Source organism: Pleurodeles waltl, chromosome 4_2 (genome assembly GCF_031143425.1).
Source record: "Pleurodeles waltl isolate 20211129_DDA chromosome 4_2, aPleWal1.hap1.20221129, whole genome shotgun sequence".
In the NCBI taxonomy this organism is placed as follows: Eukaryota; Metazoa; Chordata; class Amphibia; order Caudata; family Salamandridae; genus Pleurodeles; species Pleurodeles waltl.
Window position 1 is genome coordinate 1,064,596,866 of NC_090443.1, and position 24,276 is coordinate 1,064,621,141.

The window sequence follows — 24,276 nt, forward strand, 5'->3', positions numbered from 1 at the left end:
AGTTGGAAAAAAAGGGTGCTGCCCGACCCAGGAAGGACCAGGATGTCGCCACTTGGGAGAGGAGACAGAGGGGGTCCTCACCAACATAGAGAGCCCACGCACAGGAAGGAAGCACCCGCAGAAGTCCTTGAACATGAGTTCAAGAAGTATGAACACAGCGGTCATCTAAACACTGCAAAGAGAGGTCCCACGACACCGGAGATCAACTCAGGGAGCTGAGCCTCGCCGGAGGGAGTGCTGGGGACCTAGGCTTGGCTGTGCATGCAGGATTTCATGGAAATGTGCTCGGAAACCCTTGTAGCTGCAGTTCACACAGTGCACAGGATTACTGTCTGGAAAGAGGAGGCAAGGACTTACCTCCTCAAATTTGGACAGTTGGACCACTGGACAGTCTGGGTCACTTGGGTTCACCACCTGTGTTCCAGGGGCCACGCTCGTCAGGACGAGAGGGGTCCCAGAGTACCGGTGAAGCTGAAGTTTGGTGCCTGCTGGAGCAGGGGGAAGATTCCTTTGACCCACAGGAGATTTCTTCATGGCTTCCAGTGCAGAGCGAAGGCAGGCAGCCCCCAGAGCATGCATCACCAGGAAACTGTCGAGAAAGACGGCAGGATTAGGCGCTACAATGTGGCTGGTAGTCTTCTGGCTACTTTGTTGCAGTTTTTCAGGCGTCCTGGAGAAGTCAGCAGTCGATCCTTGGCAGAAGTCAAAGAGAGAAGTGCAGAGGAACCCTGATGAATTCTTGCAAGTCATAATTTGAGGAAAAGCCCACTGGAGAGACCCTAAAATAGCCCTCGTCGGAGGGTTGGCACTGGCCACTCAGAGGCCTCTAGAGTGACCCCACACCTCTGGAAATAAGATGGCGGAGGTCTGAGGCACACTGGAGGAGCTCTGGGCACCACCCCTGGGGTGGTGATGGACAGGGGAGTGGTCACTCCCCTTTCCCTTGTCCAGTTTCGCGCCAGAGCAGGGACTGGAGGTTCCCTAAACCGGAGTAGACTAGCTTATGCAAGGAGGGCCCCATCCCTTAACACCTATTTCCAAAGGGAGAGGGTGTAACACCCTCTCTCAGAGGAAATTCTTTGTTCTGCCTTCCTGGGACTCGGCTGCCCAGACCCCAGGAGGGCAGAATCCTGTCTGTGGGGTGGCAGCAACTATAGCTGTAGAGAAAACCCCAGAGAGCTGGTTTGGCAGTACTGGGGGTCCATAGTGGAGCCCCCAGGATGCATGGAATTGACTCTTCAATACCAGATTTGGAATGGGGGGGACAATTCCATGATCTTAGACGTTACATGGCCATATTCGGAGTTACCATTGTGAAGTTACATATAGGTATTGACCTATATGTAGTGCACGCATGTAATGGTGTCCTCGCACGCACAAAGTCCGGGGAAATGGCCATAAACTATGTGGGGGCACCTTTGCTAGTGCAAGGGTGCCCTCACACTTAGGAACTTTGCACCTAACCTTCAGCAAGTGAAGGTTAGACATATAGGTGACTTATAAGTTACGTATGTGCAGTGAAAATGGCTGTGAGATAACGTGCGTTATTTCATTCAGGCTGCAATGGCAATCCTATGTAAAGCTTTGTCTGAGCTCCCTATGGGTGGCAAAAGAAATGCTGCAGCCCATATGGATCTCCTAGAACCCCAATACCCTGGGTACCATATACTAGGGAATTATAAGGGTGTTCCAGTGGGCCAATTAGAATTGGTGAAAATGGTCACTAGCTTATAGTGACAATTTTAAAGGCAGAGAGAGCATAAGCACTGAGGTTCTAGTTAGCAGGGCCTCAGTGACACAGTTAGCCACTACACAGGTACACACATTCAGGCCACAAACTATGAGCACTGGGGTCCTGGCTAGTAGGAGCCCAGTGAGACAGGCAAAAACAAACTTACATACATGTAAAAATGGGGGTAACATTCGAGGCAAGATGGTACTTTCCTACAGGTATCTTGGACACCCATAGTGTTTTCTTACACTCCCAGTGACCCTCTACACACTACACTAGCCTAGGGGTCCATTTGTGGTTCGCATTCCACTTTCTTAGTATATGGTTTGTGTTGTCCCTAGGGCTATTGCATCCTATTGTGTTCTACAGTGTTTGCACTACTTTCTGACTGTTTGACTTACTTGATTTGGTTTGTTGTGTATATTTTGTGTATGTTACTTACCTCCTAAGGGAGTATATCCTCTGAGATATTTTTGGCACATTGTCACTAAAATAAAGTACCTTTATTTTTAGTAACTCTGAGTATTGTGTTTTCTTGTGATATTGTGCTATATGATATAAGTGGTATAGTAGGAACTTTGCATGTCTCCTAGTTCAGCCTAAGCTGCTCCGCTATAGCCACCTCTATCAGCCTAAGCGGCTAGAACACTACTAATCTACTAATAAGGGATAAATGGACCTGGCACAAAGTGTAAGTACCATCTGGTACCCACTATAAGCCAGGCCAGCCTCCTACAGGATGGCTGCCATTGTTGTGGATGCCAGAGCCTGAAAGGATCTCTGTAGGCCAGCCAGTGCACCATGAATGCCCTCCAGGAACGCAATACTCTCTGGGGCTTGAGTTGCAAGTCCCTGGATGGCATTCACAATGGTAGACTTACCCACAGATATCGACCTCAGGAGGTCAATAGCCTCCTCACTGAAGGCAGCAGTGCGGGCAGGGGCAGAGGTGACTGTGGCAAAGGAGACGCACACCCTGTTGGGTGAGCGAGCACTGCCAACTGGATAAGGAGCTAAAGGGAGGGGGGTGGTAGAAAAGGGGGTGACGGGCAATGATGGTGCTGGGATGGTCACAGATGGGTCCACCACCGCCAGTAGTAACTATGAGTATTATCTTTCTTATGATATAGTACCTATATGATACATTTGGTATTGCATGAGCTTTGCATGTCCTCTTTGCAAAATACACTGACAAGCAGGCCACAATCCATAAGCACTGAGGTCCTGACTAGCAGGATCCCAGTGACACAGTCAAAACATACTGACAATCAGGCAGAATTTGGGGGTAACATGCAAAGAAAGATGGTACTTTCCTACACAACCGCCTCTCCCCGCAAGCGAGGGACGATAAGGCTAACCTTGCCCAGATGAGTCTTCATTGTCTAAGTGTAAATATCTGTAGAGTCCATCTGCATTGGAGTGGGTACTCCCAGGTCTATGTTCCACTGTAAAGTCCATCCATTGTAGGGAAATGGACCACCTCAACAATTGTGGGTTTTCCCCCTTCATTTGTTTTAACCATAAGAGAGGTTTGTTGTCTGTCTGGACTATGAAGTGAGTCCCAAATAGGTATGGTCTCAACTTCTTCAGGGCCTAGACTACAGCAAAGGCCTCCCTTTGTATGGCTGCCCAGCGCTTTTCTCTAGGGGTCAACCTCCTACTGATAAAAACAACAGGTTGATCCTGGTCCTCTGAATTTTGTTGTGAAAGCACTGCCCCAACCCCCATTTCAGAAGCGTCTGTCTGGACAATGAGTTTTTTTTAGAGTAATTTGGGCTCTTTAGGACAGGTGCAGTACACATAGGGGGTGATTCTGAGATTGGCGGGCGGCGGTCGCCGCCCGCCAAGCGGGAACCGCCAGAAGACCGCGGCGGTCATTCTGACTTTCCTGCTGGGCTGGCGGGCGACCGCCAAAAGGCTGCCCGCCCAGCGGGAAAGCACCAGCAACGAGGAAGCCGGCTCCGAATGGAGCCGGCGGAGTTACTGTTGTCCGACGGGTGCAGTTGCACCCATCGCGATTTTCAGTGTCTGCCAAGCAGACACTGAAAATCTCAATGGGGCCCTGTTAGGGGGCCCCACGACACCCGTTCCCGCCATCCTGTTTCTGGCGGTGAAAACCGCCAGAAACAGGATGGCGGGAAGGGGGTCGGAATCCCCGCCGTGGAGGATTCCCTGGGGCAGCGGGAAACCAGCGGGAAACCGCCGGCTTCCCTTTTCTGACCGCGGTCAGAATGGCCCCAGAAGCACCGCCAGCCTGTTGGCGGTGCTTCCGCGGTCGTTGGCCCTGATGACCCCCATAGCGTGCTTAAGGTCCTCAAAAACTCTTTAAAAGCTGGCTGTCCATAATACCTTTGTAGGCGTTTTCTTAGAGGTGAGGTCATTAATAGGTGCAACAATGGAGCCATAGTTCTTAATGAACCTCCTGTAATACCCAGTGAGGCCAAGAAAGGCTCTGACCGGGGTCTGAGTAGTAGGGGAAGACCAGTCTGAAATAGTCTGTATTTTCCCCTTAGTGGTTCAATCTGTTCACCACCAACCAGATGTCCCAGATAAACCACCTTCCCCTGCCCTATCTGGCATTTTGAAGCCTTGATAGTGAGGCCTACCTTTTGCAGGGCCTCCAAAACCTTCCACAGGGTGACCAAGTGGTCATCCCAGTTGGAGCTAAATACAGCAATATCATATAGATATGCTGCACTAAATGCTTCCAGACCTTGAAGGACTGTATTCACCGCCTTTGGAAAGTGGCAGGTGCATTTTCCAGAACAACGGGCATAACTGTAAATTGATAATGCCCTCCAATGGTTGTAAATGCAGTTTTTCTTTTAGCATCTTCTGATAATTTGATCTGCCAATACCCTGCAGTCAAATCAAAAGTGCTTAGATACTTGGCAGGTGCCAGTGTATCTATTAGCTCATCTGCCCTGAGTATAGGGTGAGCATCTGTTTTTGTAACTGTATTGAGCCCTCTGTAGTCTACACAAAACCTAATTTCCCTTCTTCTACTTTTACTATGAGGTTTGGGGACAAGCACCACTAGGCTGGCCCATGGGCTGTCAGAGTGCTCAATTACTCCTAGGTCCAACATTGTCTGGACCTCAGATTTAATACAGTCTCTGACATGGTCAGGCTGCCTATAACTCTTACTTTTGACAGGCAAATTGTCTCCAGTATCAATTGTATGCTCACACCAAGTAGTTTGACCAGGTGTAAGTGAAAAGAGTTCAGAAAATTGGCCTAGTAAGTTCTTGCAGTCCTCCCTCTGCTCTGTGAGGCAGTCTGCAAGTACAACTCCTTCCACTAAGCCATCAGCTTCAGTGTTGCAGAAGAGGTCAGGGAGAGGATCACTATATTCTTCCTGCCCCTCATCAGTGGCCATGAGTAGGGTCAAATCTGCCCTATCATAGTAGGGTTTAAGGCAGTTGACATGAAGTACCCTTAGGGGACTTCTTGCAGTGCCAAGGTCACCAAACAGGTCACCTTATCCTTCTTTTCTACAATAAGATGTGGTCCATTCCATTTTTTTCTGGAGTGCCCTTGGTGCCACAGGCTCTAATACTGACACCTTCTGTCCTGGGTGGTACTAAGTCAGGACAGCCTTCTGGTCATGCCATTGCTTTTGAAGCTCTTGGCTGGCCTGACGATTTTTAGTGGCCTTTTTCATATACTCAGCCATTCTGGATCTTAAGCCAAGTACATAATCCACAACATCTTGTTTTAGGGGGCTTCAAGGGTTGCTCCCACCTCTCTTTAACAAGTGCAAGTGAACTCCTAATAGGGTGTCCAAAAAGGAGTTCAAAGGGGCTGTAGCCCACTCTCTTCTGGGGTACCTCCATGTAGGCAAAAATGAGGCATAGTAGGAGGACATCCCATCTCCCTCTGAGATTTTCAGAGAACCCCATAATTATGCCTTTGAGAGTTTTATTAAACCTCTCAACCATTCCATTAATCTGTGGATGATAGGGTGTGGTTGTAGGAGGCTGGCCTGGTTTGTAGTGGGTACCTTGGGTACTTACACCTTATACCAGGTCCACTTATCCCTTATTAGTGAAGTAGTAGTGTTCTAGCAGCTTAGGCTAATAGAGGTAGCTATTGCAGAGCAGTTTAGGCTGAACTAGGAGACATGCAAAGCTCATGCAATACCACTTATAGTTACATAGTACGTATGCACAAGTAAAAACAATACTCAGTGTTACCAAAAATAAAGGTATTTATTTGGGTGACACAGTACCAAAATATCTTAGAGACAATACTCTTTCTGGAGGTAAGTATTATACACAATATATACACTAGACACCAAACAAGTAAATAGTCATAGAACATTGCAAGCAATAGGAGATGCTATAGATTACAATGGGAAAAAATAGGTCTAGGGGCAACACAAACCATATACTAAGAAAGTGTAATGCGAATCACAAATTCCCTCCTAGACAAGTGTAGTGTGTGCCGAATCACTGCGAGAGTAAGAATACAGTAAAGGTAAGTAAATTACCCCACCCCAGAAAAGGAGTAAAGTACTGCACGTTTCCTTAGGACACACCTTGTGATTGGGATTTTGCAGCAGCCAACCAAGTCTGCAAAGAACAACTGCTGGATTCCTGGACCTGAAGACCTGCAAAGGAAGGGAACCAAGTCCAGAAGTCGAAAGAAGTTCCAGGAAGGACAGGAGCCCCTGCCAACCCAGAAGAGGGTGCAAAAGAAGAGTCCCCGGTTAGTCGAGTGTAAGTACCATCAGGTACCCACTATAAGCCAGGCCAGCCTCCTACAGCCTGAAAGCATCTCTGTAGGCCAACCAGTGCACCATGAAGGCCCTCCAGGAACGCATTACACTGGTGGGCTTGAGTTGCAAGTCCCTGGATGGCCTTCACAATGGTAGACTTACCCACAGAGATTGACCTCAGGAGGTCAATAGCCTCCTCACTGAAGGCAGCAGTGCGGGCAGAGGTGTCTGTGGCAAAGGAGACGCCCACCCTGTTGGGTGAGTGGCCACTGCCAACTGGGTAGGGAGCTATAGGGAGGGCAGTGGTAGAAAAGGGGGTAGCGGGAAATGATGGTGCTGGTATGGTCACAGATGGGTCCACCACAGCCAGAGAGTGTCCCCTGGAGGAGGATCCTGAGGATGATGAGCTGGATTCTGTCTTTCGCGTGGCACTCCCCTTGCCCTCCGGGCCGCTGGGTCCCTCGCAGTCGGTAGTCTCAGCACTCTGGGTCCCATGGCCGGCAGCTTCCCCACTCGCCTGTGCCCCATCTCCTTCACCTGCTGATGCACACAAACAGAGAGAGAGGAATGGAGAGAGAGGGAGAGAGAGGGTGATCACATTCTTCACACACACAAAAAGATTACAACATGCACAACAGTAGCTATACATCTCCTGCTAGGAAAGTCCCAGTTAAAAACCCTTCAGAGCCTACATCATGTCAAAAGAAGATACTTCCAACTTTCCCATTTATTATCTGTCTCACCAACAACATAAGCCAACTATCTGAGCACCACTTGACCATCCCTTAAAATCACCTAATACTCTAGGGCATCATATACATTATGGCTTGGCTAAAACAAAACTTTTATCCCCATACAGCTCATCACTGTTCATCATCATATCACACCTGCCCAGTCTATCACTAAAAGTCATGGACTTCCAATCACATGCCTAGCTGATCATTCAGTACACACCTTACACAATGGCAACAATCTCTGCTAAATATACTACATGTAGCAGTCCCATAAAGTGGCCAACACAATTTTCATTACAGGCCTGGGAACCATCTATCTAAATTCTAGTAAAAGACTCTTCAGGAGTTCGAGCACCCACTAATCAGATGCATTGTCACATAGAAAACAAATCCATGTACTGCAATTGGGGGCTACCTAGCACACATGATACACCCATTGACAATCACATAGTTACAGCAACAAAACTAAGGACATCATACAATGTGCTTGAAGGGCTCATAACATTCCACCATGCATGCTGAATCAGCGTTTCTACATGACAACATGAGTACATCTACATCACTAACAAGCGTCCTGACGTGATTCTCACTACCTAAGTCTTGACTAAACACTTACACAACTGAAAACCAATGTAACCACGAATGACACATGCACCAAGATAAAAGCTATTTTACTGACAACATAGCCCACAACACCAAAAGGTGTTTGTAATATTGAACATCTGCTACACCATTAACTCAGGCAAAAATCAGTTGACAATATGGTTGATCGTCAATCATTAATCTTCTCAAATTCAGATCTAGTTATCCCAGTTATACAAGAGAATTATCCTCTCTCTCTAATAGCTCTGTCCATAAAGCAGCGTCTCCTCCCAAATAGGAAATTAATCATTCTACCCCGGACTGGAAATCTCACACATTGAAACTGCACCTGAGTTAAGTAGGTTTGGACTTTTCTGTCTCCATTAAATCTCTTCAGAGCAGATGGCTGGACTACATGAGGTACTAATACAGATATATCAGGAGGTACAAAGGGGGCTGTACAGGGGGACTTGGAGGAAGCTGCATCTCTATACCTTGGAGATGAAGGATTAATGATCGGAATGGGTTCCTAGGTAGCATTCGAGTGACCCTTGTAGGAAAAACTGCTGCCTCTAACCAAGCCACAGCAAGGTCTTGTTAAACCACGGAAAGACCTTCAACACACCATCTAAAGAGTTTCAGTCACTCAAGAGGGCTCAATACGCAGTCTTATTTATCATGAATAGTTCTTGTCCTCAGGAGTTGGAGATGCTCAACAGGGCCCACCTCCAGACACCTCCGACTGTGGCAGTAGAGTATCGGCAGGGCCAGGAGAGGGGGTTTAGGAAAGGAACAGCATGGAGGGAGTTCTGCAGGAAAAGAAACTCCTGAGAGTGTGCAAGATTATTCTGGACTAAACAGCCATTTATGATATTTCGGGAACTGCCTTTAATAAATGGAAGCTCCCAACTGCCTGTTGTGGAAAGGTGGAGGACAAGTGGAACCTGCTAATCTGCTATGGACACAGAAAACATATGTGACTCATTAAATATTCATCTAACAACTCGAATTACGTATTAAGCATTTTTACCATAGGCCCCCCACTAAGTTATAACATACCAGTAAAACTGCATTACAGAATCAACAGTATACAATTTAGAGTTCTTTTGGTTTATGGGGCTAGCAAGTTTAAAGGATGAAATAAATTATCATCAGGTCAAAAGTACACAATACAGAGTTGCAGTGATTTTTTGGGGTAAACAGAACGAAAGATTGTTACAGTGAAAAGTGATCTATCTTGGTTGTTCTACTTGGGGACTTATAAAATTTCCTTTAGAGTAAAGCTCCTGGCATACACTGTGCAGTGTTAAGGTACTCAGTGTGCATTCTTCGGTACCGTAGAAGATGTGCCTTTCGAGTAAAGATCTTCTCACACCCAGTGCAGCGATAAGTCTTCTCTCCGGTGTGTTAACATTGATGCAGTTGAAGATGTGCCTTTCGAGTAAAGCTCTTCTTACACTTGGCACAGTGGTAAAGCCTCTCTCCTGTGTGTATGCTTTGATGCCGTACAAGGGTGCCCTTCTGCGTAAAGCATTTGGAACACACAGTGCAGTGATAAGGCCTCTCTCCTGTGTGTATAATTTGGTGCCGTAGAAAATGTGCCTTTCGAGTAAAGCTCTTCTCACATCCAGTGCAGTGATAAGGTCTCTCTCCCGTATGTATTCTTTGGTGCTGCAGAAGATATGCCTTTTGAGTGAAGCGCCTCTCACACACAGTGCAGCTATAAGGCTTTTCTCCTGTGTGTATGCGTTGATGCTGATGGAGGTTTTGCTTACATTTAAAGCTCTTGTCACACACAGAGCAGGTATAAGGCTTTTCTCCTGTGTGCATGCATTGATGCTGATGAAGAATTTTCTTTCGAGTAAAGCTCTTGGCACACACAGTGCAGTGATAAGGTCTCTCTCCAGTGTGTATAATTTGGTGCAGTAGAAGATGTGCCTTTTGATTGAATCTCTTCTCACACACAGTGCAGCGATAAGGCCTCTCTCCTGTGTGTATTCTTTGGTGCTGTAGAAGATTTGACTTTTGATTGAATCTCTTCTCACACACAGTGCAGTTATAAGGCTTCTCTCCTGTGTGTGTTCTTTGATGCTGTAAAAAAGTTGCCTTTTGAGTAAAACACCTCTTACACTTGGTGCAGAGATATGGCCTGAGGCTGGTGTGTACTTTTTCGTGCCTCACAAGAAGTGTTTTATTGATAAATCCTTTTTCACACACATTGCAAGCAAAGTGTCTCTCCCTCATGTGCATTCTGCGGTGTTTTCTTAAGTAGATATTTTGTGTAAAATTCATCTTGCCTTCGGAACCTTTTTGTCTCTCTTCCCCATCCATACTTTCTAAGTGTGATTGTTGAGCTGCAGAATGAAAAGAACACGGAAAGTTACACATGGGAAATATTTCTTGAAAAAACGGCATTGTTATAATATGGAAGGGTGGACAGATACAATTCAGGAAAAAAATATATGTTCTAACATGAAGAGACACACTTCACTTTTAGGCACAAATGGTGGCTAGGCCGCCCATAGAAAGAGCAGTGACTTAGTCAATCAAGTGCTTCACAAGAAGCACTCACTGCAGAGGTTGAACCACAGCAGGGACCTGGGATACGCTAGCTCTAGTCCATGCACTTACAGGGTAACTTCACAACAAGACCCAACGGCATAAACAAATAAATCAGTAACATTGTAAATCGGGACTGAAGTCTACCCTGACTCAGTCATGTGCACTATTATGGGGCTTTCCCAAGATAAGGGGACATTATTGCTGTGGCGACTGTAACATTTACCGGCTGACAGAAGCGACCAAGGAGCTTGACTTAGGCCTAACCCGTACGTGGGAAATACGGGGCCATACAAATTACAATACAAACAACTGTGTATACTTAATTTACTGTCCGTGTAAAATGTTCTATGTCAGCATGACCACAAGATCAGTAAAGATAAGGATTAATAAACATCATAGCACAATTAGATACATACCAAATAAAAGCAACAAAACTTACCAGTCATTACAATTCTAAACAGCATACCCCAAATGACATGAAGTGCATTGTTTATAGAAGTTACTGGATGAACCACAATACATCAGTCTACTGCTGGGACAACGCTGGGTTTTCAAGCTTCACATGAACATCAACAGCCTAACTGATGATATACCTCGGATGTCACTCATGAAGAATTGATGGTCCTAACAAACGTTTACCTTGAGGGCTGGACAGTGGTTCATATAGACTGTTTTTGCATCTTAAGCTCATCCAGATGCGCTCCCATCCTTTAATATTTATTATCTGGAGGGGTAAACCATGTTATTCTCTTGGCCTTATGTAAAGACCTTTTAATTAGCCCCCTATGTTACTACAAATATTATCAAGTAACTTACAATACATCTGACACCCTTGTTTAAGATACCTGACCATACTGTGAGTGTGCCCACTCTTCAGTGACATCAATGCATGTCGAGCCTTTATAATTATGTATTCTAAGATTCCAACTTTAAATGATACCCAGAGTAAATTAATATAAATAATCTATATATTTTTTTCACTTGAAATACAACGTCAAGCTAATTTTATATGATTTAAAAAAAGCCTCTATTACATCTAATATGGTGCCCAACAGCACCACCACATATGTTTTCCAGTTCTTCAGAGGAGACCACAATACGTGACGTTTTTGCGCACATATGTCACGAGGGAACCTGCATCATGTGATGGGGTCTCACAGCACACTCATTCAGCTGGAATGATAGCACGCCCCTTTATAGTGGCAGAATATACAGGCAGTTGACTGGTACTCTGTCACTGTAAGAGTGCAATCAAGCAGGTAGGCTCCCCAACACGCCTCTCCTAAACGCAGGTAAGTGTCGACTATTTACTTTCATTTTAGGTATCCGTTTCCTAAAAACAAGCACCTCAGACTCATGACCTTCTTCTAAATATACTATTTCCTTGCTTGTCTGCAAGCTTGAGAAGTGGTTCCAGTGTATTCTAAGGGGCTCATCGATTATTAGCAATGGTTGAAAATACTCAGTTTGTTCTTAAACATAATAACAGTTGTCGCATTTTGTAGTGACACGCAATTTGCATGCTGTGACACATATTTGCACATCTTGTAGACAGGGACATTTTAGTTAGGTTCTGAACTTACTCAAACAAAACATTAGAAATTGAGCAGTTATAGTTAGATTTATTTCAAGTAACTGTAACGTGCGCCCTAATGTAACTATAACTCGCGCCCCTGCCACACACAGTTTCTTATTCAATATTTTCACCGCTAATGTTTCATTTATATTTTTAATGATGTCATAGAAGTGAGTGCTGTAATATTTGAGGTAATTAGCAGTACATGGTGAGGGCGCAAGTTATAGTTATTTTCGGGCGCGAGTTACAGTTTTTTCTGGTCAATTCTTGGTCTTATGCTCATTTTTTGTCCGCTGTTTGTGCCTTTATGTTAGTTTTCTGCTTCTTTATTGCCCTGTTTCTTCCATTCTGCTTGTCTTTGCCCTGTTTGGGCATTTCTCCTTCGTTGGAAGTGCAGGGGGAACCTCTAGGCCTCCACAATCCCAGCCGAGGCTCGCCTACTGCGGGAGCTGGCATAGGTGATACAGACAGGGATCTGCTAAATGTACAGCTCCGTCAGTGAGAGCAATCATTCTCTCTGTTGAAGTGTTGGTACCCAATCATTTCATAATGGAGATAGTCAGATCCACGGACAAAGTGTGCCTAGATATCTATATTTTTTTAAACTCTAATATCTGAAAAACTACTGAAGGGATTAACACCAAATCACAAAAAGCACTGTTTCTGGACCAACAGGTAGCTTCTGCCGAATTTGGTGTAATTAGGTCCAGCGGTTTGGACTGTAGTCATGTTCAAAATCCCTATGGAAAATCAATGGGGAAAATGCATTTTGGGATCCCTCTTTTTCTCAGTCCAGGTTTGACGGATCACCCCAAAACTTTTCAGAAAGTAGCTGAAATGACCAAAGTATACGTTTTGAAAATTTAGTGAAGCTTTGTGAAGCGGTGCCAAAGTTATTGACAAAACAAAAAATGCTCCATCCTTTGAAACTAGGTCCTAACTATAACTACCTACTGGCGCCAGTAGGTTTTATAGCGGTATCGATCTGTCTTTCTATCTATCTATCTATATGTCAACTTTCTCCTTGGTTCATAAACAGAGAGGACAGCACTCGGAAAGCTGCTTCTGCACAGTGAATTTATTACGCGAACCACAAAGAACGTATTTCGGCACTACGTGCCTTTCTCAACCTGGGAGGTGCCATCTTTGCTTCTCCCTTTAAACCCACGTTATATCTTTCCACCAATCACATCGTGCAACTTCACAAACTCAATGCAGAACTGAAACACAACTTTACCCGAACACAGTGCACTAGTTGTGGTATTAGACATTTCATAATTAATCAAAATAACACATCAATAATCGAAGCATTATTTATGCAATCATTCATACTTAATGTGTAAATTCATCTCTTTATTTTTCTCCTGTCTGTACCCCTCACAGCAGAATATTCCCTAATTCTTTATGTCCCTGCCACTTAGACTTAAAGCCCAAGTGGGCAACCATCCAGTCTGTCCATGTTTGTCTCTACGGAAAAAAGGAAAATAAATATTTGATCTGCCTTGTTGGCAAACATTACTTTGTTCATAATACTAAACATCTGTATTTCAGCTGGAATCTCATGATTCCCATGAATAAATCATACACTGCCTAATCATTGTAAGCACAACATCATGCAGGCACCTTTCACTATTATCATATTATATTGGTCTCTGCAATGAAACATAAAGCTCAAGTGGGCAAACAGACAAATCTATCCCTTTGTCCCTTCAACCAAAGACCTGGTGAGCCAAACTTTATCATGGCTTTCCTTGTGTTACACACACACACACACAAACACACACACAAACAGGAAAAAAAAAACGTGTCTTCAAATCAGCAAAAAAGTACACAAAAAGAACACAAAATATATTAGAACTTCTAAATATGAAAAATTGCCATCTCTATTACCTTACTTTAAAAACACTACTAAAAACATTTATTACAAGGTTCACCCTTACATTATCAGGCTACTCTTGTTTGATTTGATTCTCAGTAAATTGTCTTAGTATATTTCTCTCAGCAGCTGACCAGATACATATGTGCCAATTTAACCCCTTAGGTGGCCAGGACGAGGTGATCTCGTCCTCGGCGCTGGTTCCCCGGTGCCAAGAACGAGACCACCTCATCCTGCTATGGGCCCCGCTCCCCCGATGGCCAGGCACCCCCCTCCCCTCGGCAGGGATGGAAAGGGAATCGCTTTCCCTTCCACCCCTGCGGTGTCTGATGACGTCAGTGCGCTTTTGCGCGCTGACCTCACCAGAGGCCTTCCCTCTGGCGCCCACATGGAGGGGCAAAGGAGCCTGAAAGGAGAGGAAAGGCCTTTCCTCTCCTTTGAGGCTTCTCTGAGCATTTCTGCTGCCCGATCGCATGCCACTAGCCACCAGGGAATTTTTTTTATTTGTACAATTACTGATAAGGGGAGCGGCCCCTTGGGCAAGGGCCGCTCCTCGGGGGCAATTTATTTCTTGGCATTTCTGCCTCCCCGGGGGAGGGGGGTGGCAGAAATCCACTAGACACCAGAGAAAATGTTATTTATTGTTTTTTTTTTGTTGTTTTTTTTATGTTTGGGGAGCGATCCCTTGGGCAAAGGTCGCTCCGTGGGAGGGGGGGTGGAATTATTACTAGGCCATTTCTGCCTTGCGATCTGCCCTCAGGGGGGTAAACCACTAGACACCAGGGAATATATATTTTTTTTATGGGCCATTTGAAGTAAGGGGAGCAGCCCCTTGGGCAAGGGCTGCTCCTCGGGGGCAAATTATTTCTAGGCCATTTCTGCACCCCCTATTAGGCGGATCTGCCCCCGGGGGGCAGAAATCCACTAGACACCAGGGACATATATATATATATATATATATATTTTTTTTTTATTTACTTTATGTTTTTATGTATGGGGAGCGACCCCTTAGACAAGGGTCGCTCCCCTGTGGGGGAAATTGTATTTAGGCCATTTCTGCCCCCCTTGGGGGCAGATCAGCCTATTTTTGTTAGGGCAATCTGCCCCCAAAGGGGGCAGAAACCTCTAGACACCATGGATTGGTGTGTGTGCTTTGTTTGGAGGGGGCAGCCCCTTGGGCAAGGGTCTCTCCCCATGGGGACACATTACTGATGGCCATAACTGCCCCCTTGGGGGCAGATTGGCCTATTTTGGAAGGCCCATCTGCCCGCAAGGGGGGCAGAAAGCCTACCAGAGACCAGGGAAGATTTTTTTACAAAATATGAGGTTGGGGGTATGGCCATACCCCCACACCAAATAAATGGGGCCAAAGTTGTTCTGCCCACCAGTGGGCAGATTGGGCAATTACCCCCGATCCACACCCCGGGGGGACAGAAAGTCTACTAGATGCCAGGGAATAAAAAAAAAAAAAAAGAAACTAGTGGGGTGGTGGCTACCAACCAGTATGGGCCTAGTTATGCCCCCACCCAAACTGAAGGGGCTAACAGTCTTTCAGCTCTCCCCTCACACTAAAACATCTTATCCCATGGCAAGCAAGAGGACATTTGATTATTTTTGGCTTTTGTTTTACATTTGGACCATGCGAGCTTGGTAACTCTCAAAATCGTCCCACTTGGAATGGTGAGGGCTGCACTTTTTTTTACTTTGGGATGCTGCCATGTAGAAAAATCCACAAGACCTAGACACATCTGAAAACTAAACATCTAGTTGATTCCAGGGTGGTGTGCTTCACATGCACCCCACACCATTTCCTTACCCACAATGCCCTGCAAACCTGCAACTTTGCTGGAAAGCACACATTTTTCCCACATTTTTGTGATGGAACCTTCCAGAATCTGCAGTAATCCACAAAATATACCTACCACCCAGCATTGTCTCATCTATACCGTTAAATTTCTACTGCACTTGTCAACCTAAAACATTTTTTTTTCAAACTTCCCCTTTGGACCCACTTTGGTTCCCCCTCAATTTCGACGTCTTTTTGGCTCTTCCCTGTCACAGGCACTTGGCCCACCTACATAAGTGAGGTATAATTTTTACCGGGAGACTGAAGGTAACGTTGGGTGGTAGGAAATTTGTCCCGGTGCAGTGATTCCACACAGAAATGTGGGAAATTTTTTATTCTTTAGCTAAATTTGCGGTTTGCTGAGGATTCTTGGTAAGAAAATATTGGGGGATCCACGCAAGTCACACCTCCCTTGACTCCCTCGGGTGTCTAGTTTTTTTTAGAAATGTCTGGGTTTGGTAGGTTTCCCTAGATGGCTGCTGAGCCCAGGACCAAAAACGCAGGTGCCGCCCCGCAAAAACAGGTAGTTTTCTATTTGATAATTTTGATGTGTCCAGATAGTGTTTTGGGGCATTTCCCGTTGCGAGCACAAGGCCTACCCACACAAGTGAGGTACCATTTTTATCGGAAGACTTGGGGAAACGCTGGGTGGAAGGACATTTGTGGCTCCTCTCAGATTCCAGAACTTTCTATCACCGAAATGTGAGTAAAAAGTGTTTTTTAGCCACATTTTGAGGTTTGCAAAGGATTCCTGGTAACAGAACCTGGTGAGAGCCCGACAAGTCACCCCATCTTGGATTCCCCTAGGTCCCTAGTTTTCACAAATGCACAGGTTTGGTAGGTTTCCCTAGGTGGCGACTGAGCTAGAGGCCAAAATCCACAGGTAGGCACTTTGCAAAAAACACCTCTGTTTTCTTGGAGAAAATGTGATGTGTCCATTTTGTGTTTTGGGGCATTTCCTGTCGCAGGCGCAAGGCTTACCCACACAAGTGAGGTACCATTTTTATCGGGAGACTTGGGGGAAGGCTGGGTGGAAAGAAATTTGTGGCTCCTCTCAGATTTCAGAACTTTCTGTCACCAAAATGTGAGGAAAAAGTGTTTTTTTAGCCACATTTTGAGGTTTGCAAAGGATTCTGGATAACAGAACCTGGTGCGAGCCCAACAAGTCACCCCGTCTTGGATTCCCCTAGGTCTCTAGTTTTAAAAAATGCACAGGATTGGTAGGTTTCCCTAGGTGGCGACTGAGCTAGAGGCCAAAATCCACAGGTAGGCACTTTGCAAAAAACACCTCTGTTCTCTTTGAGAAAATGTGATGTGTCCACTTTATGTTTGAGGCATTTCCTGTAGTGGGCACTAGGCCTACCCACACAAGTGAGGTACCATTTTATCTGGAGACTTAGGGGAACGCTCGGTGGAAGGAAATTTGTGGCTCCTCTCAGATTCCAGAACTTTCTGTCACCAAAATGTGAGGAAAAAGTGTTTTTTTAGCCACATTTTGAGGTTTGCAAAGGATTCTGGATAACAGAACCTGGTGCGAGCCCAACAAGTCACCCCGTCTTGGATTCCCCTAGGTCTCTAGTTTTCAAAAATGCACAGGTTTGGTAGGTTTCCCTAGGTGGCGGCTGAGCTAGAGGCATAAAAATCCACAGGTAGGCACTTTGCAAAAAACACTTCTGTTTTCTTTGAGAAAATGTGATGTGTCCACTTTGTGTTTTGGGGCATTTCCTGTTGCAGGCACTAGGCCTACCCACACAAGTGAGGTACTATTTTTATCGGGAGACTTGGGGTAACATAGAGTAGCAAAACAAGTGTTATTGCTCCTTGTCTTTCTCTACATTTTTTCCTTCCAAATATAAGACAGTGTGTAAAAAAGATGTCTATTTGAGAAATGCCCTGTAATTCACATGCTAGTATGGGCACCCCAGAATTCAGAGATGTGCAAATAACCACTGATCCTCAACACCTTATCTTGTGCCCATTTTGGTTTTCTTGATACCTATTTATGACTCTTTATATTTCAGCAAATGAACTGCTGTATACCCGGTATAGAATGAAAACCCACTGTAAGGTGCAGCTCATTTATTGGCTCTGGGTACCTAGGATTCTTGATGAACCTACAAGCCTTATAAATCCCCGCAACCAGAAGTGTCCAGCAGGCGTAGCGGTATATTGCTTTCAAAAATCTGACATTGCAGGAAAAAGTTACAGAGTAAAACGCAGAGAAACATTGTTGTTTTTTTACCTCAATTTCAATATTTTTTTTATTTCAGTTGTTATTTTCTGTAGGAAACCCTCAGAGAATCTACACAAATTACCCATTGCTAAATTCAGAATTTTGTCTACTTTTCAGAAATGGTTAGGTTTCTAGGATCCAGCATTGGTTTCACACCCATTTCTCTCACTGACTGGAAGGAGGCTAAAAGAACAAAAAATCGTAAAAATGAGGTATGTCCCAGTAAAGTGCCAAAACTGTGTTGAAAAATTGGGTTTTCTGATTCAAGTCTGCCTGTTCCTGAAAGCTGGGAAGCTGGTGATTTTAGCACTTCAAACCCTTTGTTGATGCCTGTAAGGAAATGCCTCCTTGGCATGGTTGCCCCCTGACTTTTTGCCTTTGCTGATGCTATGTTTACAATTGAAAGTGTGCTGAGGCCTGCTAACCAGGCCCCAGCACCAGTGTTCTTTCCCTAACCTGTACTTTTGTATCCACAATTGGCACACTTTGGCATCCAGATAAGTCCCTTGTAACTGGTACTTCTAGTACCAAGGGCCCTGATGCCAGGGAAGGTCTCTAAGGGCTGCAGCATATCTTATGCCACCCTGGAGACCTCTCACTCAGCACAGACACACTGCTTGCCAGCTTGTGTGTGCTAGTGAGGACAAAACGAGTAAGTCGACATGGCACTCCCCTCAGGGTGCCATGCCAGCCTCTCACTGCCTATGCAGTATAGGTAAGACACCCCTCTAGCAGGCCTTACAGTCCTAAGGCAGGGTGCACTATACCATAGGTGAGGGTACCAGTGCATGAGCACTGTACCCCTACAGTGTCTAAGCAAAACCTTAGACATTGTAAGTGCAGGGTAGCCATAAGAGTATATGGTCTGGGAGTCTGTTTTACACGAACTCCACAGCACCATAATGGCTACACTGAAAACTGGGAAGTTTGGTATCAAACTTCTCAGCACAATAAATGCACACTGATGCCAGTGTACATTTTATTGCAAAATACACCCCAGAGGGCACCTTAGAGGTGCCCCCTGAAACTTAACCGACTATCTGTGTAGGCTGACTAGTTCCAGCAGCCTGCCACACTAGAGACATGTTGCTGGCCCCATGGGGAGAGTGCCTTTGTCACTCTGAGGCCAGTAACAAAGCCTGCACTGGGTGGCGATGCTAACACCTCCCCCAGGCAGGAGCTGTAACACCTGGCGGTGAGCCTCAAAGGCTCACCCCTTTGTCACAGCACCGCAGGACACTCCAGCTAGTGGAGTTGCCCGCCCCCTCCGGCCCCGGCCCCCACTTTTGGCGGCAAGGCCGGAGAAAATAATGAGAATAACTAGGAGGAGTCACTGGCCAGTCAGGACAGCCCCTAAGGTGTCCTGAGCTGAGCTGACTCTAACTTTTAGAAATCCTCCATCTTGCAGATGGAGGATTCCCCCAATAGGGTTAGGATTGTGACCCCCTCCCCTTGGGAGGAGGCACAAAGAGGGTGTACCCACCCTCAGGGCTAGTAGCCATTGGCTACTAACCCCCCAGACCTAAACACGCCCTTAAATTGAGTATTTAAGGGCTACCCTGAACCCTAGAAAATTAGATTCCTGCAACAACAAGAAGAAGGACTGCCCAGCTGAAAACCCCTGCAGAGGAAGACCAGAAGACAACAACTGCCTTGGCTCCAGAAACTCACCGGCCTGTCTCCTGCCTTCCAAAGAACTCTGCTCCAGCGACGCCTTCCAAAGGGACCAGCGACCTCTGAATCCTCTGAGGACTGCCCTGCTTCGACGACGACAAGAAACTCCCGAGGACAGCGGACCTGCTCCAAAAAGACTGCAACTTTATCCAAAGGAGCAGCTTTAAAGAACCCTGCAATCTCCCCGCAAGAAGCGTGAGACTTGCAACACTGCACCCGGCGACCCCGACTCGGCTGGTGGAGAACCAACACCTCAGGGAGGACCCCCGGACTACTCTACGACTGTGAGTACCAAAACCTGTCCCCCCCTGAGCCCCCACAGCGCCGCCTGCAGAGGGAATCCCGAGGCTTCCCCTGACCGCGACTCTCCGAAACCTAAGTCCCGACGCCTGGAAAAGACCCTGCACCCGCAGCCCCCAGGACCTGAAGGACCGGACTTTCACTGCAGAAGTGACCCCCAGGAGTCCCTCTCCCTTGCCCAAGTGGAGGTTTCCCCGAGGAAGCCCCCCCTTGCCTGCCTGCAGCGCTGAAGAGATCCCTTGATCTCTCATTGACTTCCATTGCGAACCCGACGCTTGTTCTAACACTGCACCCGGCCGCCCCCGCGCCGCTGAGGGTGAAATTTCTGTGTGGGCTTGTGTCCCCCCCGGTGCCCTACAAAACCCCCCTGGTCTGCCCTCCGAAGACGCGGGTACTTACCTGCTGGCAGACTGGAACCGGGGCACCCCCTTCTCTCCATTGAAGCCTATGCGTTTTGGGCACCACTTTGAACTCTGCACCTGACCGGCCCTGAGCTGCTGGTGTGGTAACTTTGGGGTTGCTCTGAACCCCCAACGGTGGGCTACCTTGGACCAAGAACTGAACCCTGTAAGTGTCGTACTTACCTGGTAAAACTAACAAAAACTTACCTCCCCCAGGAACTGTGAAAATTGCACTGTGTCCACTTTTAAAATAGCTATTTGTGAATAACTTGAAAAGTATACATGCAATTGAAATGATTCAAAGTTCCTAATGTACTTACCTGCAATACCTTTCAAACAAGATATTACATGTTAAATTTGAACCTGTGGTTCTTAAAATAAACTAAGAAAAGATATTTTTCTATAACAAAACCTATTGGCTGGATTTGTCTCCGAGTGTGTGTACCTCATTTATTGTCTATGTGTATGTACAACAAATGCTTAACACTACTCCTTGGATAAGCCTACTGCTCGACCACACTACCACAAAATAGAGCATTAGTATTATCTATTTTTACCACTATTTTACCTCTAAGGGGAACCCTTGGACTCTGTGCATGCTATTCCTTACTTTGAAATAGCACATACAGAGCCAACTTCCTACATTGGTGGATCAGCGGTGGGGTACAAGACTTTGCATTTGCTGGACTACTCAGCCAATACCTGATCACACAACAAATTCCAAAATTGTCATTAGAAATTGATTTTTGCAATTTGAAAAGTTTTCTAAATTCTTAAAAGACCTGCTAGGGCCTTGTGTTAGATCCTGTTTAGCATTTCTTTTAGAGTTTAAAAGTTTGTAAAAGTTTGAATTAGATTCTAGAACCAGTTTTAGATTCTTAAAAAGTATTCCAACTTTTAGAAGCAAAATGTCTAGCACAGATGTGACTGTGGTGGAACTCGACACCACACCTTACCTCCATCTACAGATGAGAGAGCTAAGGTCACTCTGTAAACTAAAGAAAATAGCAATAGGCCCCAAACCTACCAAAGTACAGCTCCAGGAGCTTTTGGCAGAGTTTGAAAAGGCCAACCCCTCTGAGGATGGCAACTCAGAGGATGAAGATAGTGACTTGGAGGGAAATTCCCCCCCTCCAGTCCTACTTAGGGAGAGCAGGGCTTCTCCAGCCCTGACTCCACAAATAATAGTCAGAGATGCTGGTTCCCTCACAGGAGGGACCAACAACTCTGAAATCACTGAGGATAACTCCAGTGAAGAGGACATCCAGTTAGCCAGGATGGCCAAAAGATTGGCTTTGGAAAGACAGATCCTAGCCATAGAGAGGGAAAGACAAGAGATGGGCCTAGGACCCATCAATGGTGGCAGCAACATAAATAGGGTCAGAGATTCTCCTGACATGTTGAAAATCCCCAAAGGGATTGTAACTAAATATGAAGATGGTGATGACATCACCAAATGGTTCACAGCTTTTGAGAGGGATTGTGTAACCAGAAAAGTGAACAAATCTCACTGGGGTGCTCTCCTTTGGGAAATGTTCACAGGAAAGTGTAGGGATAGACTCCTCACACTCTCTGGAAAAGATGCAGAATCTTATGACCTCATGAAGGGTACCCTGATTGAGGGCTTTGGATTCTCCACTGAGGAGTATAGGATTAGATTCAGGGGGGCTCAAAAATCCTCGAGCCAGACCTGGGTTGACTTTGTAGACTACTCAGTAAAAACACTAGATGGTTGGATTCAAGGCAGTGGTGTAAGTAATTATGATGGGCTGTACAATTTATTTGTGAAAGAACACCTGTTAAGTAATTGTTTCAATGATAAACTGCATCGGCATCTGGTGGACCTAGGACCAATTTCTCCCCAAGAATTGGGAAAGAAGGCGGACCATTGGGTGAAGACTAGGGTGTCCAAAACTTCCACAGGGGGTGACCAAAAGAAAGGGGTCACAAAACCTCCCCAGGGGAAGGGTGGTGAGACAGCCAAAAATAAAAATAGTCAAGAGTCTTCTACAGGCCCCCAAAAACCTGCACAGGAGGGTGGGCCCAGAGCCTCTTCACAAAACAATCCTGGGTACAAGGGTAAAAACTTTGATCCCAAAAAGGCCTGGTGTCGAAACTGTAGTCAGTCTGGACACCAAACTGGAGACAAGGCCTGTCCCAAGAAAGGTTCCACTCCAAACTCCAATCCAGGTAACACTGGAATGGCTAGTCTCCAAGTGGGATCAACAGTGTGCCCAGAGCAAATCAGGGTCCACACTGAAGCTACTCTAGTCTCTGAGGGTGGGGTGGATTTAGCCACACTAGCTGCCTGGCCTCCTAACATGCAAAAATACAGGCAGCAGCTCTTTATTAATGGGACAAGTGTAGAGGGCCTGAGGGATACAGGTGCCAGTGTCACCATGGTGACAGAGAAACTGGTTTCCCCTGGCCAATACCTGACTGGAAAAACTTATACAGTCACCAACGCTGACAATCAGACTAAAGCACATCCCATGGCAATGGTAACTTTAGAATGGGGAGGGGTCAATGGCCTGAAACAGGTGGTGGTCTCCTCAAACATCCCAGTAGACTGTCTGCTTGGAAATTACCTGGAGTCCTCAGCATGGGCTGAGGTAGAACTAAAAACCCATGCAGCCATGCTGGGTATCCCTGAACTGGTGTGTGTAAAAACAAGAGCACAATGCAAGGCACAGGGTGAAAAAGTAGAGCTGGAGTCTGGAAGAAAGGCCCAGCCTACCAAGAGAAAAGGAAAGTCAGTTGGGAAACCAACTGCAACACAGTCAGAAAAAGAGAACCTCTCTTCTCAGGAAGAAGTTCTGCCCTCTGAGGGAACTGAGCCTTTGGAGCTTGAACCTTATCAGGTTGAGCTCTTAGGCCCAGGGGGACCCTCAAGGGAGGAGCTGTGTAAGGGACAAGAAACCTGTCCCTCTCTTGAAGGCCTTAGGCAGCAAGCTGCTGAAGAGTCCAAGGGCAAGAAAAATGGAACACATAGGGTCTATTGGGAAGATGGACTCCTGTACACTGAGGCCAGAGACCCCAAACCTGGTGCCACTAGGAGAGTGGTAGTGCCTCAGTCGTTCAGAGAGTTTATTCTGACCTTAGCCCATGATATTCCCCTTGCTGGGCATTTGGGACAAACCAAGACGTGGGAGAGGTTAGTCAACCACTTCTACTGGCCCAATATGTCCCAGAAGGTTAAGGAGTTTTGCCTCTCCTGCCCCACCTGTCAATCCAGTGGTAAGACAGGTGGGCACCCAAAGGCCCCCCTCATTCCACTTCCAGTGATGGGGGTCCCCTTTGAAAGAGTGGGTGTGGACATAGTTGGTCCACTGGAACCTCCCACAGCCTCAGGAAATATGTACATCCTAGTAGTAGTGGATCATGCTACTAGGTATCCTGAAGCTATTCCCCTTAGGTCGACTACTGCCCCTGCAGTAGCCAAGGCCCTCATTGGTATCTTTACCAGAGTGGGTTTCCCTAAGGAGGTGGTGTCTGACAGAGGTACCAACTTCATGTCAGCATACCTAAAACACATGTGGAATGAGTGTGGAGTGACTTACAAATTCACTACACCATACCATCCACAAACTAATGGCTTAGTTGAGAGATTCAACAAGACATTAAAAGGCATGATCATGGGGCTCCCAGAAAAACTCAAAAGGAGATGGGATGTCCTCTTGCCATGTCTGCTTTTTGCTTACAGAGAGGTGCCACAGAAGGGAGTAGGATTCTCACCCTTTGAACTTCTGTTTGGTCACCCTGTAAGGGGACCACTTGCTCTTGTTAAAGAAGGCTGGGAGAGACCTCTTCATGAGCCTAAACAAGACATAGTGGACTATGTACTTGGCCTTCGCTCTAGAATGGCAGAGTACATGGAAAAGGCAACCAAAAACCTTGAGGCCAGCCAACAGCTCCAGAAGTTTTGGTATGACCAAAAGGCTGCAATGGTTGAGTTCCAACCAGGGCAGAAAGTCTGGGTTCTGGAGCCTGTGGCTTCCAGGGCACTCCAGGACAAATGGAGTGGCCCTTACCCAGTGCTA

General features: G+C 46.2%; 1 protein-coding gene across 2 annotated transcripts in view; it reads right to left on the bottom strand.

Moving 5' to 3' along the window:
- Positions 1 to 6,037: 6,037 nt before the first annotated feature.
- Positions 6,038 to 24,276, bottom strand: part of LOC138293763 (zinc finger protein 551-like) — a 104,844-nt gene continuing 86,605 nt past the window's right edge. For both annotated transcript variants that reach the window (XM_069233105.1, XM_069233104.1), the window contains one exon: positions 6,038 to 10,122. In XM_069233105.1, coding sequence (XP_069089206.1) covers positions 9,176 to 10,122 — 947 coding nt within the window. In that variant the 3' untranslated portion in view covers positions 6,038 to 9,175. The remainder of the gene's footprint in view (positions 10,123 to 24,276) is intronic.